This window comes from Panthera onca, chromosome A3, assembly GCF_046562875.1.
Source record: "Panthera onca isolate mPanOnc1 chromosome A3, mPanOnc1 haplotype 2, whole genome shotgun sequence".
NCBI classification, from domain to species: domain Eukaryota; kingdom Metazoa; phylum Chordata; class Mammalia; order Carnivora; family Felidae; genus Panthera; species Panthera onca.
In genome coordinates, this window is record NC_138341.1 from 88,344,848 (window position 1) to 88,371,482 (window position 26,635).

General features: G+C 36.7%; 1 protein-coding gene across 9 annotated transcripts in view; it reads left to right on the top strand.

Moving 5' to 3' along the window:
- Positions 1–26,635, top strand: part of CCDC138 (coiled-coil domain containing 138) — a 125,276-nt gene that overhangs the window by 1,165 nt on the left and 97,476 nt on the right. For 7 of the 9 annotated variants that reach the window (XM_060610295.3, XM_060610279.3, XM_060610312.3 and 4 more), the window contains exons 2-6: positions 1,197–1,254; positions 2,678–2,798; positions 4,732–4,859; positions 13,756–13,940; positions 21,082–21,240. In XM_060610295.3, coding sequence (XP_060466278.1) covers positions 1,197–1,254; positions 2,678–2,798; positions 4,732–4,859; positions 13,756–13,940; positions 21,082–21,240 — 651 coding nt within the window. The remainder of the gene's footprint in view (positions 1–1,196; positions 1,255–2,677; positions 2,799–4,731; positions 4,860–13,755; positions 13,941–21,081; positions 21,241–26,635) is intronic. The other 2 variants (XM_060610270.3, XM_060610340.3) reach the window with 2 other exon arrangements.

Genomic DNA, 26,635 nt, shown 5'->3' on the forward strand with positions numbered 1-26,635 from the left:
GGTAGCTGCGGGGGCAGAAGTCATTTGTGGCCACAGATGCTTCATATGTGGGAAAAGCACATTTTATATAAAAAATTTTTTTACTGTAAATTCTTGAAGGTTTATGTTACTACAGGCATAGCATGACACTGTTGAAAGTGTATCTGAACTTTTATTTACAGTGACTTGAGCGGAGTTCGAAAAGCGATTTTAATTTATTTAAAAACTTTACTATTTTGAAAAAAAATTCCAAATTTAAAGTTGCAGGAATATACAAGGAACTCTTGAGCACTTCGCATGGATTTGCCATTGGTTAACATTTCGCCACATTTGCGTTACTATTATCTTCGTATTTTTGACTCCCTACACACATTTTTTTCCTTTTAACTAAGGATAATTTGCCGGTGCTGTGACACTTTTACCCCCAAATATAAATACTTAAATGTATTTTCTAGGAATAAGAATATTCTCTTATATTTGCAGTAACAAATTGAGGAAGCTGACCATTTATACAATAATATGTAACATATAGTTCGTATTCAGATTTCACCAATTATCTAAATAATGTCCTTTATACATTTTTTTTTCCTCTGGTGCAGATACAGTCTAAAGATGAGCATTGCATTTGGTTTGTTTCTTTTTTTTTTTTTTTTTTTTTTTTTAATCTGGAACAGGTTTTTAAGCCCATGTCTTTTATAATGTTGATATTTTAATTTTTTTTTTTTAGTGAGAGAGACTGGGAGCTGGAGAGTGAGGCAGAGGGAGAATCTTACGCAGGCTCCAAGCTCAGTGTGGAGCCCAACACCAGGCTTGATCCCTGGGATCATGACTTGAGTGGAAATCAAGAGTAGGTTGCTCAACCAACTGAGCCACCCATTTTTGAAGAGTACAGGATAACTGTGTATTGGACTGTCCCTTAACTGGAGTTTCTCTGATGGCTGTTCCTCGTGACTATCTGGTTATGCGTTTTTGGCAGGAATACTACTGGGAGTGATGTGTGGGTTGCGCTTGTTCATTAGGAGACTTGCAATGTTGCTTTGTCCTGTTATTCCGGATATTAATTTTAACCAGTTGGTTAAGGTAGTGTCTACAAGATTTGTCCACTCTAACCTTTGTAATTAACCCTTGTACTTAGTACATAATTGGTGGGGAACTCTTTTTTGAGACTGTAGATTGATTCTTAATATACAAATTAAATATATCTTTTTTTTTTTAAGTATGATTTTTCAAATTTTGATCAGGCTAAATGGAAGAGAAGATCTCTAACCTCCCCAGGTAAGCTGATAGAGTATTTTGTATACTTGGGGGTTTTAACAAATTTAATTTGAGAGAAAACATTAAAAAAAAAATGTTTAGATTTAAGACTAAGTGCCAGATATCTTGTGATATTAAGCTTTCTTCAATCGGGTAACAAACTAATAGTAAACCAAGATTTTGTGGGTAAACGTAAGATGTCTTTAAATCAAATTGAATTAATTTTTTTGGTGTTTTAATTACAATTTTTTTTTTTTTCCTTTAGAAATTGGGTAAAGTATGTTGGGTAAAGAAAACTGCTTTCTTTTTAAGGCATAGACTTTCCAAGTTACTGAGATAATAATTGTTGCACTCGAAGAATTTATCAAATGTACTTGATAATTGTGGGATTGGGTGTATTGGAACATCATGTGGCAATCTGGAAGTAATGTATAACTAACCATTAGTCTTTTGATTTGTTGATACTTCTTTGGTGATGTTTTTACAAGTACAATCGTTGAATTTTGAGGTGATTGCAACAAAAACAGTATGTTTAAAAGTTTTGTCAGAGTAGATTAGAGAATTTCATTTTTTTCCAAGGTATTTCATTTTGAAATTTTGTAAACACTCTTGAAACATTTCTTCAGTGTGAAAAAAAGACCCAGTTATTACTGAATCTAGTATCTAAAAAATATCTTAAAATTATATTTTAGTTTGAAATATAGCCTAAAATTTCCAACTTTCTAAAATGTAACAAAAAGTATAGCTCATTTAATTTCTGATGGGGTAAAAATGTATGTTAGACAAAGGTGCATACATTTAAAAATATTTATAGGGATTCCTGGTTGGCTCAGTCAGTAGGGCATGTGACTCCCGATCTTGGGGTTGTAAGTCTGAGCCTCACATTGGCTGTGGAGATTACTTAAAAATAAAACCTTAAGGAAAAAAAAATTCTAAATTTCTTATCAGAGAAGCTCTCTTTGCCTTTTAGTCTCTGAATTTGGATACAGGCTAACAGTCCGTTAAATGTTGAATGTTTAAAATATATAAAATTAAAAAAAAATGTTTAATGTTTGAGACTGATGAAATATCATGATTAGGTAGGAAGAAGGCTGAATTCTGAATTTTAATCTTTCCACTTGCTGGTTCTGTTACTTAGATAACTTCACTAACTTCTCTGGTCCTTAGACTTACCACCATTAGAATAGGGTTAAAGGCACCAATTCTGCTTACTTCAGAGTCAGCTAGCTGTTGCTAGGATCAAATAAGGTAATAAATGAAAGAGCATTTTGTAATCAGTTAAGTGCCATATTAATACAAGGCTTGATGCCTGTTTTCTGAAGTTTGCATTACAGAGATATACACATTAAAATCATTAGATAATTTTGCCATTTTACCTTAGAAGCCTAGAATGAGATTAGTATCTGATCTTAGTAATCTCTGCTTTTTTCTCTTTTGTTAACAGATGATTTGGATATCTTCTCATCTGGTGATAAAGTTGGTTCATCATTAAGATGTTATTCCGATGAAAGAAAGCATTGCACAACACCACTTTGTAGTTCATTCAAACAGTTAAATGTGAATTGGTAAAGTACCCTGAATCCTTACTGTTGCTATCCCCTCAGTGTCTAAAAAACTGGGAGATTAAAGAGTGGTTTGTTTATGTCTTTGCCTTTTTTTTTTTTTTTTTTTTTTTTTTTGAGGAAGTAACAAGCAGTCTGGAGCTTGCTGAATGGTTATAGAGACTGATTTATTTTTACTGAGATCTTTGTTATAAAAGCATGAACCTAGCATTCATTACATTTGGTAGTATAATGGAAAGTTATTTACACAGTATAAAACGTGAAGTTATTTTTATGGTTATTCATCCAGGACCCAAATGAACACCATATTCCCTTTCTTTCTTTCTTTCCTTTTTTTTTTTAAAGGATGTAGGATAAAAATGAATGCAGGTTTGTTGGGCAGTGATGTTTAACGCCACATTCATTGTCTACTAGGGTGGTAAGCTCTATTTTAGGTAGTTGAGAGAAAGAGATGGAAGAAACCGGTCTGGTGAGTTGGTAACTACAAAATATGCATGATAGAGTGTTGGTCTGTGAGGGGTAAATAGTTTTGTAGAGGAGTTTGTACTGTGAGTGAAATCAGTATAAAAACAGTGGAAGCTAAGATGAAATCAAGTTCTAAGTAGGTGTTATTAAAAGCCAGAAATACATGGCAGAAGAAAGTGCTGTGGGTATCAACATTTTGAAATAATGTTAAACCATAAAGATGTATATACATACACAAAATGAAATGTTGAGATAATTGTGGGGAGAGGAAGAGTTAACTGTGCCTAAAATATACATATAATATTAATGTAATTGATATTTGAGAGCTTGAATATTTTATATAATTGCTTCTTTCTCTGCTTAAATGATTTAATCCATATAAAGCACTTAGAATGGTGTTTAGTACATAGAAAAGCACTCAAAGTGCTATTACTGTTGTTATTACTGTTTCATTTGGCATTCACAAAGTAGCATTGTTAATCTAGATTTAAGATTTGGACATGAGGTAGATTGAATATAGAGTAAGGAAAGTAAAAAATTGTTTTCAGATTATGAATTTCTGGAAATTATTTTCTTATATTTAACTGATAGTTTTGTCATTTTTTGTTTTTATAAATAATCTGGGTATAATTTCCAGTTATAATTTGAAGCCTTTGAACTCTGAAAGTTTTTATAACATTAGACAGTTTTTTCACATTCCGTAGTTATTATCTAATCTGGAATTATAGTACTGTCCAGCACAAGTAGCCACAAGCCACATGAGGCTATTGAGTACTTGAAATGCTGTAAGTACAAAATACACACCGGATTTCAAAGATGGATAAAGAATGCAAAATATCTTAATAATTTTTATATTGATTATATGTTAAAATAATCTTTTAGATATACTGGGTTAAATATAACACATAGTTAAAATGTTATGTCTTTTTATGTTTTTAGTATGGCTCCTAGGGAATTTTAAATTATCTTATGTGATTGAATTATATTCCTTGAACAGCACTGCTCTAGAAATTTCAACTTTGAGATCATCTTTTTGGAGAAAACACCTGAGATTCTAGTTCTGCTTCACCTTACTAGTTATGTCACCTGTCCATTATTTAAATTCTTTAGGGTTTGGTTTCTTCCTGTTAGACATTACATTTTTTTAGCTAAAATTATAGCTGACATTACCTGTTATAGTGACCTCACAGAAATATTAGGAATCAAAGGAAAGAGATTGGCAGTTGTAGAACATTCTATAGGTATATGTTATTTTAAATTGTGCCCATTTGAATATGTAGAAAGATGTTTGTAGTGAGTTTTTAGACCATTGGCTGTTATTTTTCATATTTTTATGTTTTCCACTTTAAAATGTTTACTTGTTACTTTGTTTTCAATTTTTGTGCTGTTAATATTTGGAAAGCACTTTTATCTTTTTTAAATACTGTAGAAAACTTCCAGAATGCTGTGATAGAATTTTTTATTTTTAAAGCCTAGATGATGAACTGGATTCTTTTCAAGATTTGAAGCAAAAAGAAGCAAAAGAAGACTTAATTGAAAATGATTATGGAGTTAGTACCTCCAAAATAACCAAGCAGTCTTTTAAAGACATAGAAAAAGGTAAAAGAGATACTCATTTTAGAACAGTCATTTCTTTCATTCTTTTTTTTTTTTAATGTTTTATTTATTTTTGAGAGAGAGAGAGAGAGAGAGGGAGGGAGAGAGCACGAGCCAGGGAGGGACAGAGAGAGAGGGAAACACAGAATCCGAAGCAGACTCCAGGCTCTGATCTGTCAGCTATCCACCTGTGAGATCATGCTCTGAGCCAAAGTTGGACACTCAACCAACTGAGCCATCCAGGTGCCCCTAGAACAGTCATTTAAAAAGTAGCTTTGTTAAGTAGAGCACATAAAGCTTATCCTGTAGTAATAACACTGGTTCTCTGTATATTTCTGTGATCTTGCATTTGTGTAAGCCATGAGGCAGTAATTGTGCTTATTGTTAAACTAAAGAAGAGAAAGATAAACTTCATTGTTTTCCAGTAGTATTCCCATATTCTCGAAACTTACCAAAATAATTAACATACTGTGTAGTATTGATTTTAGGAGTAGAATTTAGTGATTCATCACTTATACACAACACCCAGTGCCCATCTCAACAAGTGCCCTCCTTAGTACACATTATTTAGCACAACCCCTTGCCCCACCTCCCCTCCAGCAACTCTTAGTTTCATCTGTGTATTTAAGAGTCTCTTATGGTTTGCCGCCTTCTCGTTTTTGTCTTATTTTTCCTTCCCTTCCCCTATGCTCATCTGTTTTGTTTCTTAAATTCCACACATGAGTGAAATCATACGATATTTATCTTTCTCTGACTGGTAATTCTCTTAGCATAATATACTCTAGGTTCATCCACATCATTGCAAATGGCAAGGTTTCATTCTTTTAGATCACTGAGTCGTATTCCATTAGATAGATAGTTATAATCTGTATATATAGATATAATCTTCTTTATCCATTCATCAGTCGATGGACATTTGGGCTATTTCCATAATTTGACTCTTGTTGATAGTGCTGTTATAAACATTGAGATTCATGTGCTTCTTTGAATCAGCATTCCTGTATCCTTTGAATAAATACCTAGTAGTGCAGTCGCTTGGTCATAGGGTAGTTCTGTTTTAATTTTTTTTTTTTCAATATATGAAGTTTATTGTCAAATTGGTTTCCATACAACACCCAGTGCTCATCCCAAAAGGTGCCTTCCTCAATACCCATCACTCACCCTCCCCTCCCTCCCACCCCCCATCAACCCTCAGTTTGTTCTCAGTTTTTAAGAGTCTCTTATGCTTTGGCTCTCCCACTCTAACCTCTTTTTTTTTTTTCCTTCCTCTCCCCCATGGGTTTCTGTTATGTTTCTAAGGATCCACATAAGAGTGAAAACATATGGTATCTGTCTTTCTCTGTATGGCTTATTTTACTTAGCATAACACTCTCCAGTTCCATCCACGTTGCTACAAAAGGCCATATTTCATTCTTTCTCATTGCCACGTAGTACTCCATTGTGTATGTAAACCACAATTTCTTTATCCATTCATCAGTTGATGGACATTTAGGCTCTTTCCATAATTTGGCTATTGAGAGTGCTGCTATAAACCCTGGGGTACAAGCGACCCTATGCATCAGTACTCCTGTATCCCTTGGGTAAATTCCTAGCAGTGCTACTGCTGGGTCATAGGGTAGGTCTATTTTTACTTTTTTGAGGAACCTCCACACTGTTTTCCAGAGTGGCTTCACCAATTTGCATTCCCACCAACAGTGCAAGAGGGTTCCCGTTTCTCCACATCCTCTCCAGCATCTATAGTCTCCTGATTTGTTCATTTTGGCCTCTCTGACTGGTGTGAGGTGATATCTGAGTGTGGTTTTGATTTGTATTTCCCTGATGAGGAATGACGTTGAGCATCTTTTCATGTGCCTGTTGGCCATCCGGATGTCTTCTTTAGAGAAGTGTCTGTTCATGTTTTCTGCCCATTTCTTCACTGGGTTATTTGGTTTTCAGGTGTGGAGTTTGGTGAGCTCTTTATAGATTTTGGATACTAGCCCTTTGTCCGATATGTCATTTGCAAATATCTTTTCCCATTCCGTTGGTTGCCTTTTAGTCTTGTTGGTTGTTTCCTTTGCTGTGCAGAAGCTTTTTATCTTCATGAGGTCCCAGTAGTTCATTTTTGCTTTTACTTCCCTTGCCTTTGGAGATGTGTCAAGTAAGAGATTGCTACGGCTGAGGTCAGAGAGGTCTTTTCCTGCTTTCTCCTCTAGGGTTTTGACGGTTTCCTGTCTCACATTCAGGTCCTTTATCCATTTTGAGTTTATTTTTGTGAATGGTGTGAGAAAGTGGTCTAGTTTCAATCTTCTGCATGTTGCTGTCCAGTTCTCCCAGCACCATTTGTTAAAGAGACTGTCTTTTTTCCATCGGATATTCTTTCCTGCTTTGTCAAAGATTAGTTGGCCATACGTTTGTGGGTCTAGTTCTGGGGTTTGTATTCTATTGCATTGGTCTATGTGTCTGTTTTTGTGCCAATACCATGCTGTCTTGATGATTATAGCTTTGTAGTAGAGGCCAAAGTCTGGGATTGTGATGCCTCCTGCTTTGGTCTTCTTCAAAATTACTTTGGCTATTCGGGGTCATTTGTGGTTCCATATGAATTTTAGGATTGCTTGTTCTAGTTTCGAGAAGAATGCTGGTGCAATTTTGATTGGGATTGCATTGAATGTGTAGATAGCTTTGGGTAGTATTGACATTTTGACAATATTTATTCTTCCAATCCATGAGCATGGAATGTTTTTCCATTTCTTTATATCTTCTTCAATTTCCTTCATAAACTTTCTATAGTTTTCAGCATACAGATCTTTTACATCTTTGGTTAGATTTATCCCTAGGTATTTTATGCTTCTTGGTGTAATTGTGAATGGGATCAGTTTCTTTATTTGTCTTTCTGTTGCTTCCTTGTTAGTGTATAAGAATGCAACTGATTTCTGTACATTGATTTTGTATCCTGCAACTTTGCTGAATTCATGTATCAGGTCTAGCAGACTTTTGGTGGAGTCTATCGGATTTTCCATGTATAATATCATGTCCTCTGCAAAAAGCGAAAGCTTGACTTCATCTTTGCCAATTTTGATGCCTTTGATTTCCTTTTGTTGTCTGATTGCTTATGCTAGCACTTCCAACGCTATGTTAAACAACAGTGGTGAGAGTGGACATCCCTGTTGTGTTCCTGATCTCAGGGGAAAAGCCCTGAGTTTTTCCCCATTGAGGATGATGTTAGCTGTGGGCTTTTCATAAATGGCTTTTATGATGTTTAAGTATGTTCCTTCTATCCTGACTTTCTGAAGGGTTTTTATTAAGAAGGTTGCTGAATTTGTCAAATGCCTTTTCTGCATCAATTGACAGGATGATATTGTTCTTTTATTAACGTGATGTATCACGTTGATTGATTTGCAAATGTTGAACCAGCCCTGCAGCCCAGGAATGAATCCCACTGGATTATGGTGAATAATTCTTTTTCTATGCTGTTGAATTCGATTTGCTAGTATCTTATTGAGAATTTTTGCATCCATATTCATCCGGGATATTGGCCTGTACTCTTTTTTTACTGGGTCTCTGTCTGGTTTAGGAATCAAAGTAATACTGGCTTCATAGAATGAGTCTGGAAGTTTTCCTTCCCTTTCTATTTTTTGGAATAGCTTGAGAAGGATAGGTATTATCTCTGCTTTAAACGTCTGGTAGAACTCCCCTGGGAAGCCATCTGGTCCTGGACTCTTATTTGTTGGGAGATTTTTGATGACTGATTCAATTTCTTCACTGGTTATGGGTCTGTTCAAGCTTTCTATTTCCTCCTGATTGAGTTTTGGAAGTGTGTGGGTGTTTAGGAATTTGTCCATTTCTTCCAGGTTGCCCGGTTTGTTAGCATATAATTTTTCAGAGTATTCCCTGATAATTGCTTGTATCTCTGAGGGATTGGTTGTAATAATTCCATTTTCATTCATGATTTTATCCATTTGGGTCATCTCCCTTTTCTTTTTGAGAAGCCTGGCTAGAGGTTTGTCAATTTTGTTTATTTTTTCAAAAAACCAACTCTTGTTTTTGTTGATCTGCTCTACAGTTTTTTTTAGATTCTATATTGTTTATTTCTGCTCTGATCTTTATTATTTCTCTTCTTCTGCTGGGTTTAGGCTGCCTTTGCTGTTCTGCTTCTGTTTCCTTTAGGTGTGCTGTTAGATTTTGTATTTGGGATTTTTCTTGTTTCTTGAGATAGGCCTGGATTGCAGTGTATTTTCCTCTCAGGACTGCCTTTGCTGCATCCCAAAGCGTTTGGATTGTTGTATTTTCATTTTCGTTTGTTTCCATATATTTTTTAATTTCTTCTCTAATTGCCTGGTTGACCTATTCATTCTTTAGTAGGGTGTTCTTTAACCTCCATGCTTTTGGAGGTTTTCCAGACTTTTTCCTGGGGTTGATTTCAAGCTTCATAGCATTGTGGTCTGAAAGGATGCATGGTATGATCTCAATTCTTGTATACTTATGAAGGGCTGTTTTGTGACCCAGTATATGATCTATCTTGGAGAATGTTGCATGTGCACTCGAGAAGAAAGTATGTTCTGTTGCTTTGGGATGTAGAGTTCTAAATATATCTGTCAAGTCCAACTGATCCAATGTATCATTCAGGGCCCTTGTTTCTTTATTGACCGTGTGTCTAGATGATCTATCCATTGCTGTAAGTGGAGTATTAAAGTCCCCTGTAATTACCACATTCTTATCAATAAGGTTGCCTATGTTTATGAGTAATTGTTTTATTTATTTGGGGGCTCCCATATTCGGTGCATAGACATTTATAATTGTTAGCTCTTCCTGATGGATAGACCCTGTAATTATTATATAATGCCCTTCTTCATCTCCTGTTACAGTCTTTAAAGTCTAGTTTGTCTGATATAAGTATTACTACTCCAGCTTTCTTTTGACTTCCAGTAGCAAGATAGTTCGCCATCCCCTCACTCTCAATTTGAAGGTGTCCTCAGGTCTAAAATGAGTCTCTTGTAGACAGCAAATAGGTGCGTCTTGTTTTTTTATCCATTCTGATACCCTATGTCTTTTGGTTGGCGCATTTAATCCATTTACATTCAGTGTTATTATAGAAAGATACGGGTTTAGAGTCATTGTGATGTCTGTATGTTTTATGCTTGTAGTGATGTCTCTGGTACTTTGTCTCACAGGATCCCCCTTAGGATCTCTTGTAGGGCTGGTTTAGTGGTGATGAATTCCTTCAGTTTTTGTTTGTTTGGGAAGACCTTTATCTCTTTCTCTATTCTAAATGACAGATTTGCTGGATAAAGGATTCTCGGCTGCATATTTTTTCCGTTCATCACATTGAAGATCTCCTGCCATTCTTTTCTGGCCTGCCAAGTTTCAGAAGAGAGATCAGTCACGAGTCTTATAGGTCTCCCTTTATATATTAGGGCACGTTTATCCCTCGCTGTTTTCAGAATTTTCTCTTTATCCTTGTATTTTGCCAGTTTCACTATGATATGTCGTGCAGAAGATCAATTCAAGTTACGTCTGAAGGGAGTTGTCTGTGCCTCTTGGATTTCATTGCCTTTTTCCTTTCCCAGATCTGGGAAGTTCTCAGCTATTATTTCTTCAAGTACACCTTCAGCACCTTTCCCTCTTGCTTCTTCTTCTGGAATACCAATTATGCGTAGATTATTTCTCTTTAGTGCATCACTTAGTTCTCTAGTTTTCCCCTCATACTCCTGGATTTTTTTCTCTCTCTTTTTCTCAGCTTCCTGATTTTCCATAATTTTATCTTCTAGTTCACCTATTCTCTCCTCTGCCTCTTCAATCTGAGCCGTGGTCGTTTCCATTTTATTTCACAGCTTGTTTATAGCATTTTTTAGCTCCTCCTGACTATTCCTTAGTCCCTTGATCCCTGTAGCAATAGATTTTCTGCTGTCCTCTATGCTGTTTTCAAGCCCAGCGATTAATTTCATGACTATTATTCTAAATTCACTTTCTGTTATATTGTTTAAATTCTTTTTGATCAGTTCGTTAGCTGTTGTTATTTCCTGGAGATTCTATTGAGGGGAATTCTTCAGTTTGGTCTTTTGGATAGTCCCTGGAATGGTGCAGACCTGCAGGGCACTTCCCTGTACTGTCTTGAATAACTTGCATTGGTGGGCGGGGCAGCAGTCAGACCTGATGTCTGCCCCCAGCCCACCGCTAGGGCCACAGTCAGACTGGTGTGTACCTTCTCTTCCCCTCTCCTAAGGGCAGGATTCACTGTGGGGTGGCGTGGCCTGTCTGGGCTACTTGCACACTGCCAGGCTTGTTGTGCTGGGGATCTGGTGTATTAGCTGGGGTGGATAGCCAAGGTGCATGGGGGCGGGAGTGGCAGGCTCAGCTCCCTTCTCCTTCTTCTCCTTTCGGTGATCCGCTTCGGGAGGGGCCCTGTGGCACCGGGAGGGAGTCAGACCCTCTGCTTGAGGGATGGATCCGCAGAAGCACAGCATTCGGTGTTTGGGAGGTGCAAGCAAGTTCCTTGGCAGGAACTGGTTCCCTTTGGGATTTTGGCTGGGGGATGGGCGAGGGAGATGGCCCTGGCGAGCGCCTTTGTTCCCAGCCAAGCTGAGCTCTGTTGTCCGGGGCTCAGCAACTCTCCCTCCCGTTTTCCTCCAGCCTTCCCACTCTCAGAGTAGAGCTGTTAACTTATAACCTTCCAGATGTTAAGTCCCGCTTGCTGTCCAAACACACTCCGTCTGGCCCCTCCGCATTTGCCAGCCAGACTTGGGGTCTCTGCTTGGCTGGCAGGCTGCCCCTCCCCCCCCCCCCCCCCCCCCCCCGCTCCCTCCCGCCAGTCCCTGTAGCGCACACCGCCTCTCCACCCTTCCTACCCTCTTCCGTGGGCCTCTCGTCTGCACTTGGCTCCAGAGACTCCATTCTGCTAGTTTTCTGGTGGTTTTCTGGGTTATTTAGGCAGGTGTAGGTGGAATCTAAGTGACCAGCAGGATGCAGTGATCCTAGCGTCCTCCTACGCTGCCATCTTCCCCTCTGTTTTAAATTTTTTGAGGAACCTCCATACAGTTTTCAACTAAGTACTTTTTATAATTTCTTGTTTTTTTTTCATAGCAGTATTTGTTAGGAAGTCAGTAAATATTGTGGTAAATTTGAGTAAGCCCTTAATATTTTAAGACTACTGCAGATTGCTTAAGGTACGACTTCTTCAGGCACTTGTTTAATAACTCTCTCTGTACATGGCTGCATGTCATAGTTTTGTCAGGATTTCAGGGCACCCAGAGATGGCTTCCTCTTGGCTGCAAGACTTTTAGAGCACTGTTCCCTCTCTGATAGCCTCCGCGCATCTCTTCTGGGCATACATTGTCTGTACGCAACACAAACTCATTTCTCCCTTCCTGCTCTTTGTCATCCTCTTTGTTCCATTCATCTCAGTTTGAGGAAAATGAAAAATAATTATGCCTGGACTTGTGTTTCCGGCTACATGGTGGATTTTCCCCCTGAAAAACAATTGAAAATAGAGGATAATGTAAAAAAAAAAAAAAAAAAAGGGTGAATATATTTAAAAGTTAACATAATTAAGGAATATTTAAGCTACTGATTGTGAGCTGGGAATCTAGAAAGGCAAGCAGCGCACTGAAAGTGTCTTTCACTTTAAGGGCGTTTGCTGGACTGAGTGAAGTGAAACTTTTTCTTTGTTAAAAATTCATGTAATTTTTATTTTGGCTCCCTAGGGTCTGTCCAAGATGGGGAGTAAGATAGACCCCCTTCTTAAACCTGGCGTTCTGGGAGTAAAATAGGAGGCCCCCTTAAAACTGGTGTTCTCAGGAAGGCTAATGCAAGTTAAAACCACAGCTTTCAGTATTAACAGAAAATAAACTCTGACAATACAGTGTTGGCAAAGAAATGAAGCAAGAGGAACTTGCTCATCCGCTGCTGTTGGGAGAGTAAATTAGTATAAGCACTTTGGGAAGCATTTTGGCATCACTAACACAGTTGAACATGTACATGTACCCTGTGATCCAGCATTGTTGCTGTTAGTCATATACCCTAGGTAAACTCTTGAATGCGTGTAACAGGAGCCATGTGCATAGAGCATCTATGTAGACAAACAGCTCACGTATCGACCTATAGTAGAATGTTGGCATATAAAAATATAAAACAAAATGAAGTAGTGAAGATTTTGACCTGATTCTGTCATTAACATAAGAACATATTTAAAGGAGGTTATAGAAATTACATAATTGCATCATTAAATGATTACAGATATTATATAAAGTTTAAAACAGGCAAAACAATAGGCAAAACAAAGTCTTAAAAATTTTTTTTACCCAAGTAGTAAAAATTTAAAAAGTAAAGCAATGGTTAATGCTATATTTGGCTTAGTAGTTAATTTGGTTTAAGGGAGAGAAGGGAATGTGATCTGGGGCTTCTGAGGTAATTTTCCATTTCTTGGCCTAGGCAGTTAATACATGAATATTTTCATGCACTTTGAAATCTATTTTGAAATAATTTCAGACTTACAAAAAAGTTGCAAAAAGAGCAAAGAGCATCTGTAAGACCTTTACACAGATCTTCTAAATGTTAACATTTTATCACATTTATTGTATAATTCTTTCTCTCTGCAAGTCTCTACTTGGAGACTTCTTTTTTTGTTTTGTTTTGTTGTTTTTGAGAGAGACATGAGTGGGGAGGAGGGACAAGGGAGAGAGCGACAGAATCCCAAGCAGGGTCCATGCTTAGCACGGAGGCTGACACACGGCTTGATCTCGCGACCATGAGAGCACAACCTGGGCCAAAATCAAGAGTCAGGTGCTCAGCTGACTGACTCACCCAGGCAGCCCAATACTTGGAGACTTTTTATAATACTATAATTCACATTTAAAGTAACTTTCTGAAGATTACTCTGAAATACTTAAAACTGTAAATTAATAAGCTTGATAATTTTTTTTACCAGTTGCCCAGCCAACTAATTTGGCCGCAAATTCAAGAAATTGGACTGAATGTTGTAGTGATGCAAGTGACTGTCCTCTGAGACGTGTTAGCTATCCGACATCTAAAGTACCAAACAAGCAGAGAATACTTCCATATCAGATTAATCAGATATATGATGAATTATTTCAAATACATCAGAAACTGCAGGTAAGAACTCAAAACTGAATTTAGAATTCAGATGTATTTATGTTCTAAATACCAAACATTTATAAAATTTGAATAGAGTATGTCATTTAAATTATTTTAGGTAAGTCTGTTGAGATACGGTGAGAAGGGACAAATTTATTGCAATTATTGAAGGGAAATTTTATAGCTGAGGGAAAAATTTAAATGGTGTTTTTATGAATAGGTATATTTCTTGGATTTCAGACTGTCTGGTGTTTTATGTTTATTTCTTTATTTCCATCCCATCCTTGCTTCTGAAATAAAACAATATCTGCTGGTAAAATGTGCTTTTTCTGTTTTTTTTTTTAGTTTGTTTGTTTGTTTATTTATTTATTTATTTAGAGAGAACCAGCAGGGGAGGGGCAGAGAGAGAGAGGATCCGAAGCAGGTTCTGTGCTGACATCAGAGAGCCTGGTGTGGGGCTTGAACTCACAAACTGTGAGATCATGACCTAAGCTGAAGTCGGATGCTTAACTGACTTAGCCACCCAGGTGCCCTTAAAATGTGCTTTTTGAAGTAGTGTTCCTGATGCATTGTTTTAAATACCTATACATAAGAAGTTCTCTTGTCACTTCTCACCAGAATTCAGTTCAGAACATTGATATTTTGTCTTCTTTGGGATTTTTTTATTTCTAAAAGATGTAATTCATATATTTATTAAGTGTCCACTAGGTGGGAGTACAGAAGGAAGCAAAAGTATGTATAATACACAATTCCTGACTGAAACTGTTCTAGCTGGAATTGTACATATGTTTGCATACAATGAAATGGTTACACATTTTTTTAAAAACTAGTATTAAAAAAAGAACAACCCAGTATCTCATTTTGTCTAAATAATTCAGATTATAATTACTATAGCATTTCAGAAAAATTATTTTTGCCTAAAATCACTGGAGAAAAGCTCAAGGAGAGTCTAAAGTTGACTGAGAAAAAATTTAGAGAGGAGGTGGGAAGGCCATTCCAGGTGGCAAGGAGTTGGAGGGGAGAAGTTTTGGGAAAGGAGTGATTTGTCAGACTGAGTTTATCAGCCTGTCTGAAGAAAGAACAGCCAGGCTAGCTGGTACAGGCTTTTTTAAAATGTGCTTTGTTTTTTTAAAGAGAACTTTTTATTTATTTATTTATTTATTTATTTATTTATTAATGTCTTTGTGTATTTTTAATGTTTGTTTACATCTGAGAGAGAGGGAGAGACAGAGCGCAAGCGGCTGAGGGGCAGAGAGAGAGGGAGACAGAATCTGAAGCAGGCTCCAGGCTCTGAGCTGTCAGCACAGAGCCTGATGTGGGGCTTGAACCCACGAGCCATGAAATCATGACCTGAGCTGAAGTCAGACACTTAACTGACTAAGCCACCCAGGCACCCCTGTTTTTGTTTTATTTTTGAGAGAGGGAGCGCGTGCACATTGCGGGGAGGAGCAGAGAGAGAGAGGGAGGCAGAATTGGAAGCAGGCTCCAGGCTCAGCTAATCAGCACACAGCCCAGTGTGGGGCTCGAACTCACGAATGGTGAAGTCATGCCCTGAGCTGAAGTCCAACTGAGCCACCCACGTGTCCCAGCTGCTACAGGTTTTTAAGCAAATGAGTGACAGAGTAACAAATAGCGCATTGGAAAGATTCTTTTACTAATAATTTATAAGATAAAAAAGAATTAGCAGGCAAAAAGAATAAGCAAGTTTGTAAAGATACATCATTTACTGTAAACACAATATAGATACAAATATTTAATTAAAAATGAAGTGCAGTGGATTAATCTAGTTTAATTTATAGTTGACTCTAACTTAAACATTTTTTTTTTGGTCATCTGTTATGTTATTAAGTGTACATACTTTGTCTTACTCTTTGATTTTATTCAACATACATTTGAACACTTGTTAATATGTATTTGCGTGCTTGGTGTTGAGTGTATGGAAGTAAATAAAATATATATGGTTCTTGCCACACATAGCTTATTAAAATCAATTGTGAGCACTCATATAGTTATAATTTTATAAATTTAAGTAAATAATATAGGTACAGTATGAAACCTGATTGGGATAGATTGAAAGGTCAGGTAAGGTTTTCTGAGAAAGTAACATTTAAATTAAACTGTGGAGGAAGAATAAGGGATAAGCCCTACTAGACTGTGATGGTCTAGTATGAGAAGCCCTAGAAGCCTGATGATATGTTCATTCAAGGAAATTGTAGTAAGTAACAGGATTTTTAGAGTAGGGGAATTGCTTAATGTAATGTATGCTTATTAAATCAATGGGTTGTAGGGGCATAGGTGTGGAAGTTGGGAGACTGGGAAGGATATCCTACTGTAATCATGCAGGTGAGAGGTAATGGTAACTTGGACTGGATGGTGGCAGAGAAATGGAATTGAATAGATTAGAGATTGCTTTTGGAGGTAAAATTGGCTAGACTTGGTGTAATGAGTTGAATGTGGTATAGGAGAGAATAGGTATCTGGGATGATTCCCATATTTCTGGTTTGTACAACTTGGAAGAATAGATACAGAGAGAAAGATCAAGATTTTAGTTTGGAATGGATTAAGTTTGAGGATTTAATGGAGACATAATAGTTAAAAGCTTGGCATTTAGAACAAAGGTCTTGGATGTGTAACTAAATTGGGAGTCATTCACATAGATATTTAAAGCTGTCACCTGTAGCTGAGATCTAGAGAGAGGGCAGAATGTGAAGACATGTGACTAGTCTGATGGTGTCCTGGGTTAGGATGATGGGTAGAAAGAAGTGAATGGAGTCTAAACATTTTTAAGGGATGGGATCAGTAGGTCTTGGAGATTGTTTTGATATGGAAGGTGTACAGTAGGGTTTTATTCTTTTTATTCTTTTTAATGTTTATTTATTTTGAGAGAGAGAGCGGGGAAGGGGTAGAGAGAGAAGGAAAGAGAATCCCAAGCATGGGATTGCTGACAATCCATGCTGATAGCTTGGAGCTGGATGCAAGGCCCTGTCTCACTAACTGTGAGATCATGACCTGAGCGGAAATCAAGAGTTGGATGATTAACCAACTGAGCCACCCAGGCACCCCATTCAGTAGGGTTTTAGTCAAGAATGAAATGTAGGTTTATTCTTTTGGCTATTGGATAAATGATGCTGCTTTTTGTTAAGGGTAGGGAACAAAACTGGAGGAGGAGAGAATTCTGTTTTTTTGAAATTTATTTTTTCCTTTTGAATGTTTTTTTGAAATGTATAACTTCAATTTTTGTGCAGGAAATAATTCCTTTATTATTATTAGTATCTTTTCATTTGCAACATTTGACTAGGTAACACTGTATTTTAGTTTTTAAAAGTTTATAAAATACTTAGGACCTACAGAAAAACATAGGGAATATTATAATATCAACTGTATACCCATTAATATTGCATAATGCTAATGTTTTATTAATAATTCTATATATTATTTTTAAAAGAAATAGAGTATTTCACTTAGAGTTGAAACAGCCTTCTTCCCTCCCATTTCTTCTCCCTTTTCCCAGAATTAAGCACTCCCTTGAAATTGGTGTGGATCCGTTGTCTCCTATTTTAGCACTTTTATGTATTCACATGTAGTAATTGCTTTGAATGTTTTAAAACATTACATAAGTAATGATATACTGTGGCTTTCTTTTTGTAGTTTCTTTGCTTCATTCATTGTTATATTTTTGGATTTATGTGTTTGGAAAATGTAGATCTAGTTCATTCATTTTATTTTTTTTTTATTTTTTAAGATACTCATTAAAAAAATTTTTTTAATGTTTATTTTTGAGAGAGAGAGAGACAGAAACAGAAGCAGGGGAGGGCAGAGAGAGGGGCAGATATAGAATCGGACGCGGGCTCCAAGCTCCGAGCTGTTAGCACAGAACCTGATGTGGGTCTCCAACTCATGAGCCATGAGATCATGACCTGCGCTGCAGTTGGATGCCTAACCTACTGAGCCACCCAGGCGCCCGAATTTAACTGCCATGTAGGATTTCGGCCTCTAAATAAACCACCATTACTTTATTTATTTCTATATAAATATATAAGATGGAGTTTATACTTTACAAACAGTTCTGTTTAAGTATCCTTAACTTATAAGAAGAAAATGTGCAGGGTGCTACTAAATTGTTCTCCAAAGTGGCTGTGCCTACTTATTTATGTTCCCATCGTCAACATCCCAGAGTTGTCTTTCCCCCATAATCTGATAGCTGTCTCACTGATGTAGTTTGCATTTTTTGTCTGTGAATGTTAAATCCATTAAGATGATTCTGAGTTCTGACACTAATGAGACCATATTTTTAAGCGAACCAGAATAGTAATTTGCAGATGCATATCCACCACTTTGAGTAAAAGTACCAATTTCTTTTATATTAAATCTGAATGTTAAAAGTATATGAGATGACAACTCTGTGTTTAGGAGTTAAGTTTCAATTTTGTAGAATTCTGGGATTCTTTGTTAATCAAACAATATAAGCATCATAGTAGGACATTCTGGCTTTCATCATGCTGAGATAAAAGAATTCTAGCAAGTTTTTGTTAACAGTTGACCAATGGTGGTGCATCTGTTAATGATTGCATTAGAATCCATCTCTTCCAAGGCTAAGTATATCTCCCTCAGGAACTGCTGGAACTGAGGCAGGTGAAGGCAGGTGGAGGCCTGGTCCCAGAAAGTTTCTACATCTAAAACCTGATAGTCAAAAAAAGGTCTACTAAATAAATCTTTTTTTTTTTTTTAAGTTTTTAAGTCCAGTTAACATACAATGTTATGTTAGTTTCAGGTGTGCAATATAGTGACTAAACAATTCCATACATCTTGAGCCATCTCCAATAAAGGGAAAATGTGATATATCCTCACAGTGGCCTCCTGAGCGCTACATAAAACAGTGAACACGCATCAAATAGTTCCAGAAGCTAGGACGTCCAAGATCAAGCTTCAGCAGATTCATTGTCTGTTGGGAGCCCACTTTCCAGTTCATAGACAGCCATCTTTTTGTTGTATCCTTACATGTTGGAAGGGCCTCTTATTTTTTTTAAAGTGTACAATTTAGTTATTTTTGGTATATTCAAAGAGTATATGCTGCCATCAGCACAGCCAATTTTAAAATATTTTCATTATCCAGTCTACTCATTAGATACCTCCCACCCCACCTAACTCCTCTCAGCCCTAGGCAACCATTAATCTATTTTCTGGGTATAGATTTGTTTATTCTGGATTTTTCATATAAATGCAATAATATAATATAATAAATAATATAATATGTAGTGTGTATGAAGTGCCTGGCTTGATGAAAGAGAGGTTCATCTGTGTTGCAGCATATATCAGAACTTTATTCCTTTTTATTACTGAATACTCCATTACATAAATACACCACATTTTCTTTTTTTCTTTTTTTCCATCAGTTGATGGACATGTGGGTTTCTACTTTTTGGCTATTATGACTAATGCTGCTGTGAACATTCATGTTTACATTTTGTGTGGACATCTGCTTTCATCTCTCTTTGGTGTATTTGAAGGAATAGAATTGCAGGGTCATGTGGTAGCTCTGTGCTTGACTCTGAGGAATTTTCAAGACTTTTCCAATATGACTGCATCGTTTTACATTCCCACCAGCAGTGTATGAGGGTTCTATTTTCTTGACATCGTTGACAACATTGGTTATTTGTCTTTTTGATTCTGACCATCCTAGTGGGTGTGAAGTGACACCTCATTGTGGTTTTGATTTGCATTTCCCTGATGGCTAATTGAATTCAGTTTTGGACATGTTTATTTTGTGCTACCTGAAAGCAGCACAATTCAGTAGGCAGTTTGGACTTGAGTTTGGAACTTAGGAGAAAGAGCTGAGCAATTGTAGGTGGGGAGCAGTTAGCACATACATGGTAATTTAGCCATTGAGTGGAGAGAACCAAGCAGAGAGAGTATAAGATGAGAAGGGAAGAGGCTTAAGCCCAAATCCTAAGGAACATTGGTAATGACAGTAGAGGAAGCAGAGCCTGCAAAGAAGACTGAGAAGCCCTGGCCAGAGAGTGAGGTGGAACACCAGGATAAAGTAGTGTCATGGAGACCAATGAAAGAGATTATTTTAGGTTGGAAGAAAGGGGCTCTGGTATAAAATGCTGTTGAGAGACTCTACAGAACTGAAAGTGACCTTCAGATGCAATAATAGGTAAGCCATTTCATTAGGGGGATGCAGGCCAAGGCCAGATTGAAGTAAATTGAGGAGTGATTAGGAAATAAAGAAGAGGGTTCAACAGGTGTAGACAGACTGTTAAAGAATTTTATGAAAGGGAGGCAGTTAGTGGGCATTTTCAAAAGAGACTCCATTTCAGATGAGATGGGAGAGATTAAAAATATTACAGGGGTTATCAGCATGGCAGTGTCCACAAGAAGACAGCAGGCAATGAGATCCTGAGTCTGCCTTTGTAATGTAATGTAAAGAAGAGAACTGTGTGTCTTGAGGGCAGGAGATTGGTGTTTCCTTCTGCTGTCTTCTGTATTCCCTGTGAAGTTAGAGATGAGGCTGTCTGAACAGAATGGTGTAGGAGGGAGGTGAGGTTTCAAAGTAAAGAGTGGAGAAGGCTTGAAATAAACACTGTGGAGAGTGAGAGAGAGAGTGAATCATGAAAATATAAAATGATTTCTGGACTGCATTGAGAATCTGATATAGGTTCCATGAATTTACAACAGTACAACTTTTCCTGATGTGTGAGTTCTCTCCATTGGTATGGAGTAGTGCGGCATTGAGGCTGGGTAGGTGGTTAGTACTGTAATGTAGGGCTGGGGCCTTTCAGTCCAAGTGAAGGACAAGAAGGGAAGGGGGCGGAGAGTATAGGAAAAGAGCAGATGGTGAAGTTGAAGTACGACATGGAATTGAAGCTGGAAAGGGAGTTATTCTGCATAGTACTGATGCATTTTGTACCTCAAATTCTCTAGAGTCCTCATAGTAGAATCTCACTATGTTGTCACATCATTTTGCAACAAGATAGAATTTCTGTGCAAACTTAACTTGCTGTGCTAGTCTGGCTGTTACTGTAATCCACACTTTACTTGTACCCATGTAGTCCTAAACACCATTTGATTAAGCTACAACCTCAGTAAATAAAAACATAATTTGTAGAGTTTGTGAATATATTTTCTAAAAACACTTGAATCTGACATTTTAATACAGTGTGAAACTGCAGCCCAACAGGAGTTTGCTGAAGAACTTCAAAAGCGGGAACGTTTTTTAGTTGAAAGAGAACAACTGCTTTTCAGACATGAAACTGCTTTGAGTAAAATTAAAGGTGTCGAAGAAGAGGTTCTTACAAGATTTCAGATTATGAAGGAGGTAACTATATAGCATTTGATTTCATAGTAATATAATTTGTGTTTTTCTTCTTAATTTAGATTCACTAGATCTTAGCATTTTGTCACATTCTTCTCCAACCTCCCTTCCCCCCACGTATTTTTTCCTGAGCCATTTGAAACTCATTTGCAAAAATCATGACTCAACACCCCTAAATACTTCCTTAGTATTATCACTACTTAATCTTAGGACTATGTGTCTCCTAAGTAAGCATAAGGGCATTTGCTGCATGGTTAACATATTAGGAAATTAATGGTACTTGAATAATTTAATGTAATACACAGTCCACATTCACTTTCCCAGTTGGGCCTTGAAATCTTTTGTTTTTATTTTCTGATCAAAGAACTAGACAGAATTTTTGCATTACATTTGATTTTTATGTCTTTTTGGTTTCTTTGGATGTAGAGCAGTCAACCAGTTTTCTTTTTGTAAGACCTTTCTTTGAAGATTCCAGGCCAGCAGTCTTATGTCATGTCCTGGATGGATTTGCTAAGGATTTTATTCAGGTTAAATATTTTTCTCAAGAATATTATCTAGGTGATATAGTATACTTTCTTTCATATCAGTAGATACATTACTATCTGTGTAACTTACAGAGAATGAATTTCATTCTGTTTTGAAAAATGCATATAGTCTTGTAATCACCACCATAATTCTGATAAAGAATAATTCTAGCACCCCAAAGGTTTCCTTACACTCCTTTGTAGTTATCTCTCCCTGCTCCCTGCACCCTGCCCTGGCAACCCCTGACCTATTTTCTGTCCCTGTACTTCTGCCTTTCCCAGAATGTCATGTAAATAGAATTGTGATTTTTCTTTATCTGTGGTTTTCAGCAGCAATTCAATTAGGAGGTATCTCCACATGTTTTTCTTTGAGTTTACCCTGTTTGGGGTTCCCTGAACATCTTGACTTTGTAGATGAATGTCTTTTACCAAATTTGGGAAGTTTTCAACCAGTGTTTCTTCAAATATTTTTTATGTTCCAACTGCTTTCTCCTCCTTCTGTGTCTCCAGTGACTCATATGTTAGGTCTTTTGCTGTTACAAACTGCTGAGGCTCTGCTCCTTTTTCCTCGTCTATTTCTTCTGTGCTCTTCAGATTTGATAATATCTGTTGTCTGTCGTTATGTTCATTGTTTATCCTTGCATATCCATGTTGCTACTGAGATCATCTAGTGAATTTTTTGTTTCTGATATTTTAATGTTCTAAAATTGCTAATTAGGTTCTTTTTAAAATTATGTTTAATTTTCCTCATGAGCATTTTTATCTTTCCATTTGTATTCATTTGTATTTACCTCATAGAACACACCTAAAAATTCAACATCTGGGTCATGTAAGGATTGGTATTTTTCTTGCGACATAGTCACATTTTTCTTGTTCTTTGCATGTTCAGTGACTTTTGGATTATATTTGGGACTTTGTGGATATTATACAGATTCTGGATCTGGTTATAATCCTCTGGAGAATGTTTCTTTTTTTAAGCAGTCAACCCAATTGAGTTGTTTGTTTATAAATTGAAGTATAGCTTATGGACCTTATGTTAGTTTCAGATGTACAACATAGTGATTCAACTTTTATATATATTATGAAATGCTCACCACGATAAACTAGTTACCATCTGTCACTATATAATGAATGCTATTACAATATTATTAACTATATTCTCTATGGTGTACTTTACATCCCTGATTTATTTAATTTTATAACTGGAAGTTTGTGCCTTTTGACCACCTTCACCCGTTTTTCCTACTGCCTACCTCCTTCCCTCCCATCTGGCAGTCACCACCAGTTCTTTCTTTTAGGAGTCTGTTTCTGTTTTATTTTGTTTGTTCATTTGTTTTGTTTTTAGATTTTATATATAAGTGAAATCATGTGGTATTTGTCTTTCTCTGACTTCTTTCACTTAGCATAATACCCTCTAGGTTCCTTCATGTTGTCACAAATGGTAGAATTTCATTCTTTTTTACGTCTGAGTACTATTCCATTGTGGATTTATACCACATCTTTATCCATTCATCTATCAGTGGACACTGAGGTTTCTTCCATATCTTAGCTATTGTAAATAATGCTGCAGTGCACATAGGTATGCATATATCTTTTGAAATTAATGTTTTCATTTTCTTTAGGTAAATAACCAACAGTGGGATTGCTGGGTCATATGGTATTTTTATTTCTAATTTTTTGAGGAACTTCCATAGTGCTTTCCAGAGTGTCTGTATCAATTTACATTTTCACCACCAGTGCACAAAGTTACCCTTTCCTCACGTCTTACCAATACTTGTTATTTCTTGTGTTTTTGATACAAGCCATTCTGACTGGTATAAGGTGATATCTCATTGTGGTTTTGATTTGCATTTCCCTGACAATTTTAGTGGATTGAGCATTTTTTTCATGTACCTGTTGGCCATCAGTATGTCTTTGGAAAAGTATCTGTTCAGGTCCACTTCCCATTTTTTAATTGGATTGTTTATTTTGGTGTTGAGTTGTATGAGTTCTTTATATATTTTGAGTATTAACCAGTATCCACATTTATTGGATATATAATTTGCAAGTATCTTCTCTTGTTCAGTAGGTTGCTTTTTTGTTTTATTGTTTCCTTCACTGTTCAAAAGGTTTTTAGTTTGATGTAGACCCAGTTGTGGTTTTTTTCCCCCCAATTGTTTATTTTTGTTTTTGTTGCCCTTGTCTGAAGAGACAGACCAAAAAAACATTGCTAAGACTGATATCCAGAAGTTTAATACCCTTGTTTTCTTTTAGGAGTTTTATGGTTTCAGGTCTTACATTTAGATCTTTAGTTCATTCCTAATTTATTTTTATATATGGTATGAGAGAGTGTTTTCCTAAATTAAGAAAGTTTCATTCTTTTGTATGTAGCTTTTTAGTTTTTTCAGCACTATTTATTGAAGAGACTCTTTCCCCATTGTATCTTCTTTCCTCCTTTGTTGTAGATTACTTTACCATATAAGCGTGAATTTATTTTGGGGCCCTCTGTTCTGTTCCCTTGATCTCCATGTCAGTTTTTGTGCCAACACTATACTGTTTTGATAACTATAGCTTTGCAGTATTGTTGGAAAAGTGCGAGGATGATACCTCCAAGTTTGTTCTTCTTAAAGTTGCTCTGGCTGTTTTGGGTCTTTTGTGGTATTATTTGTTCTAGTTCTGTGAAAAAGACTGTTGGTATTTTGGTAAGGATTGCATTCAATCTGTAGATTACATTAGGTAGTATGGGCATTTTAACAGTATTAGTTGTTTTAATCCATGAGCATGGTATATCTTATTTATTTGTGACATCTTCTATTTCTTTTATTAATGTCATATAGTTTTCAGAGTAAAGGTCTTTCACCTCCTTGGTTAAATTAATTCCTAGGTATTCTTATTGTTTTTAGTGCAATTGTTAGTATGATTGTTTTCTTAATTTCTCTTTCTGCTATTATGGTATTAGTATAAAAACACAACTGATTTCTGTATATTAATTTTGTATCCTGCAACTTTACTGAATTCATATATTCTAATAGTTTCTGGTGAATTCTTTATGGTTTACTATATAGAATATAATGTCATCTGCAGATAGTGACAGTTTTACATCTTCCTTACCAACTTGGATGTCTTTTATTTCTTTTTCCTGTCTGATTGCTGTGGCTAGGACTTCCAATCCTGTGTTGAATAAAAGTGGTAAAAGTAGGCATTCTAGTCTTATTCCTAATCTTAGAGTAAAAGCTTGTAGCTTTCACCTTTGAGTATGATGCTAGCTATAGCTTTCCAATGTATGGCCTTTATTACGTTGAGGTATGTTCCCTCTGTACTCACTTTGTTAACAGTTTTTATCATGAATGGATGTTGCCTTTTGATAAATGTTTTTTCTGCATCTGTTGAGATGACCATATGGTTTTTATCCTTCATTATTTTAATGTGTCATATCACATAGGTGTGTGAATATTGAGCCATTCTTGCATCCCTGGAATAAATCAGGGTAATCCTGGCCTCAGAGTGAATTTGGAAGCATTCCTTCCTCTTAAATTTTTTTGGGAATACTTGAGAGAAGAATAGGTATTAACTCTTTGAATGTTTGGTAGAATTCACCTCTGAAGCTAGCTGTTGACAGTTTTTGATTACTGATTCAATTTCATTACTAGTAATTGTTCTGTTCAGATTTTCTGTTTCCTGATTCAGTTTTGGAAGATTGTGTACTTTTTTTAAAAATTCTTTTATTATTATTATTATTTTTTTTTTTTTTTTTTTATATTTGAGATAGAGAGAGGCAGACAAATAGTGCGTGAGCAGGGCTGGACAGAGAGACACGGAGACAGAATCCAAAACCGGCTCCAGGCTCCGAGCTGTCAGCACAGAGCCAGATTCAGGGCTCAGACTCATGAGCTGTGAGAACAGGACCTGAGCCAAAGTTGGATGCCCAACCCACTGAGCCACCCAGGAGCCCTATCTCTCACCCTTCTTGATGTGTCTGTTTCTTTATGTTTTTACCTGTGAAAGAGCTGTCCTGCTAGTCTTCAGGTCATTCTTAGAGGGAGTTGCTGTCCATATAGTTGCAACCTTGGTGTGTTCATGAGAAGAGGTGAGCTCAGGATCTTCATACTCCATTTTCCCTATTCCATCCTCATTAGATTTAGGCCAGGGTTCTTTCTCACCTTCTGTGGGAAGTGACCCAATCTCAGTTCAGTTTTCAAAGCTTTGGAGTTGTACCTGTGCCACTTAGGTTTACTCTAATACTCAGGCAATGGTTTAAATCAGTTCAGTTCTCAAGACCCTTAGTATGGTGCCTGTGTCTTTCCCATGCTTGCAGAATTGGGGGTTAGTTTGAGATGTGGGTGGTATTTTTAAACCAAACTCTGATCTCTCCACCTTTGCTTTGCCACTTTTGTTTGTGCTATGCTTAGAGTTAAGCCAGATTTCTACAGGTGTTTGTACACCTGAATGAAAAGATTCTTTTTCTGAGTCTCTTCTTTGAGATACTGCACACATTCCGTGGCTCACAGTGGCCCTTTTCCTGGCTTCCCTGACTGTAAAGGCAGAGTTTCTCTCAGTTTAGCAGCCTACAGTGCTCTGCTGCACTTCAGAGTGCTGGGGGCCTGCCCTGGGGCAAGACTGCTACAATTCCCTATTTCTGTTTACGTTTTACAGTCTTTAGGGTTACTTTTTGTGTTTTGTCTAAGGTTTTCAGTTGTAATCAGTAACAGAACTAGAATGTAGTGGGCTTATCTTGCCATTCCGGAAATGGAACTCATATCCTATTTTTAACATCTTTTCGATTTGGAAAAATTTGGACAATGAGAATGTTAACCTAATGTTTGAAATACCTGTATTTGTGGTTAGATACTAAGTTATTTAAAGAATCATTTAATGTAATAATAAAATTGCATAAA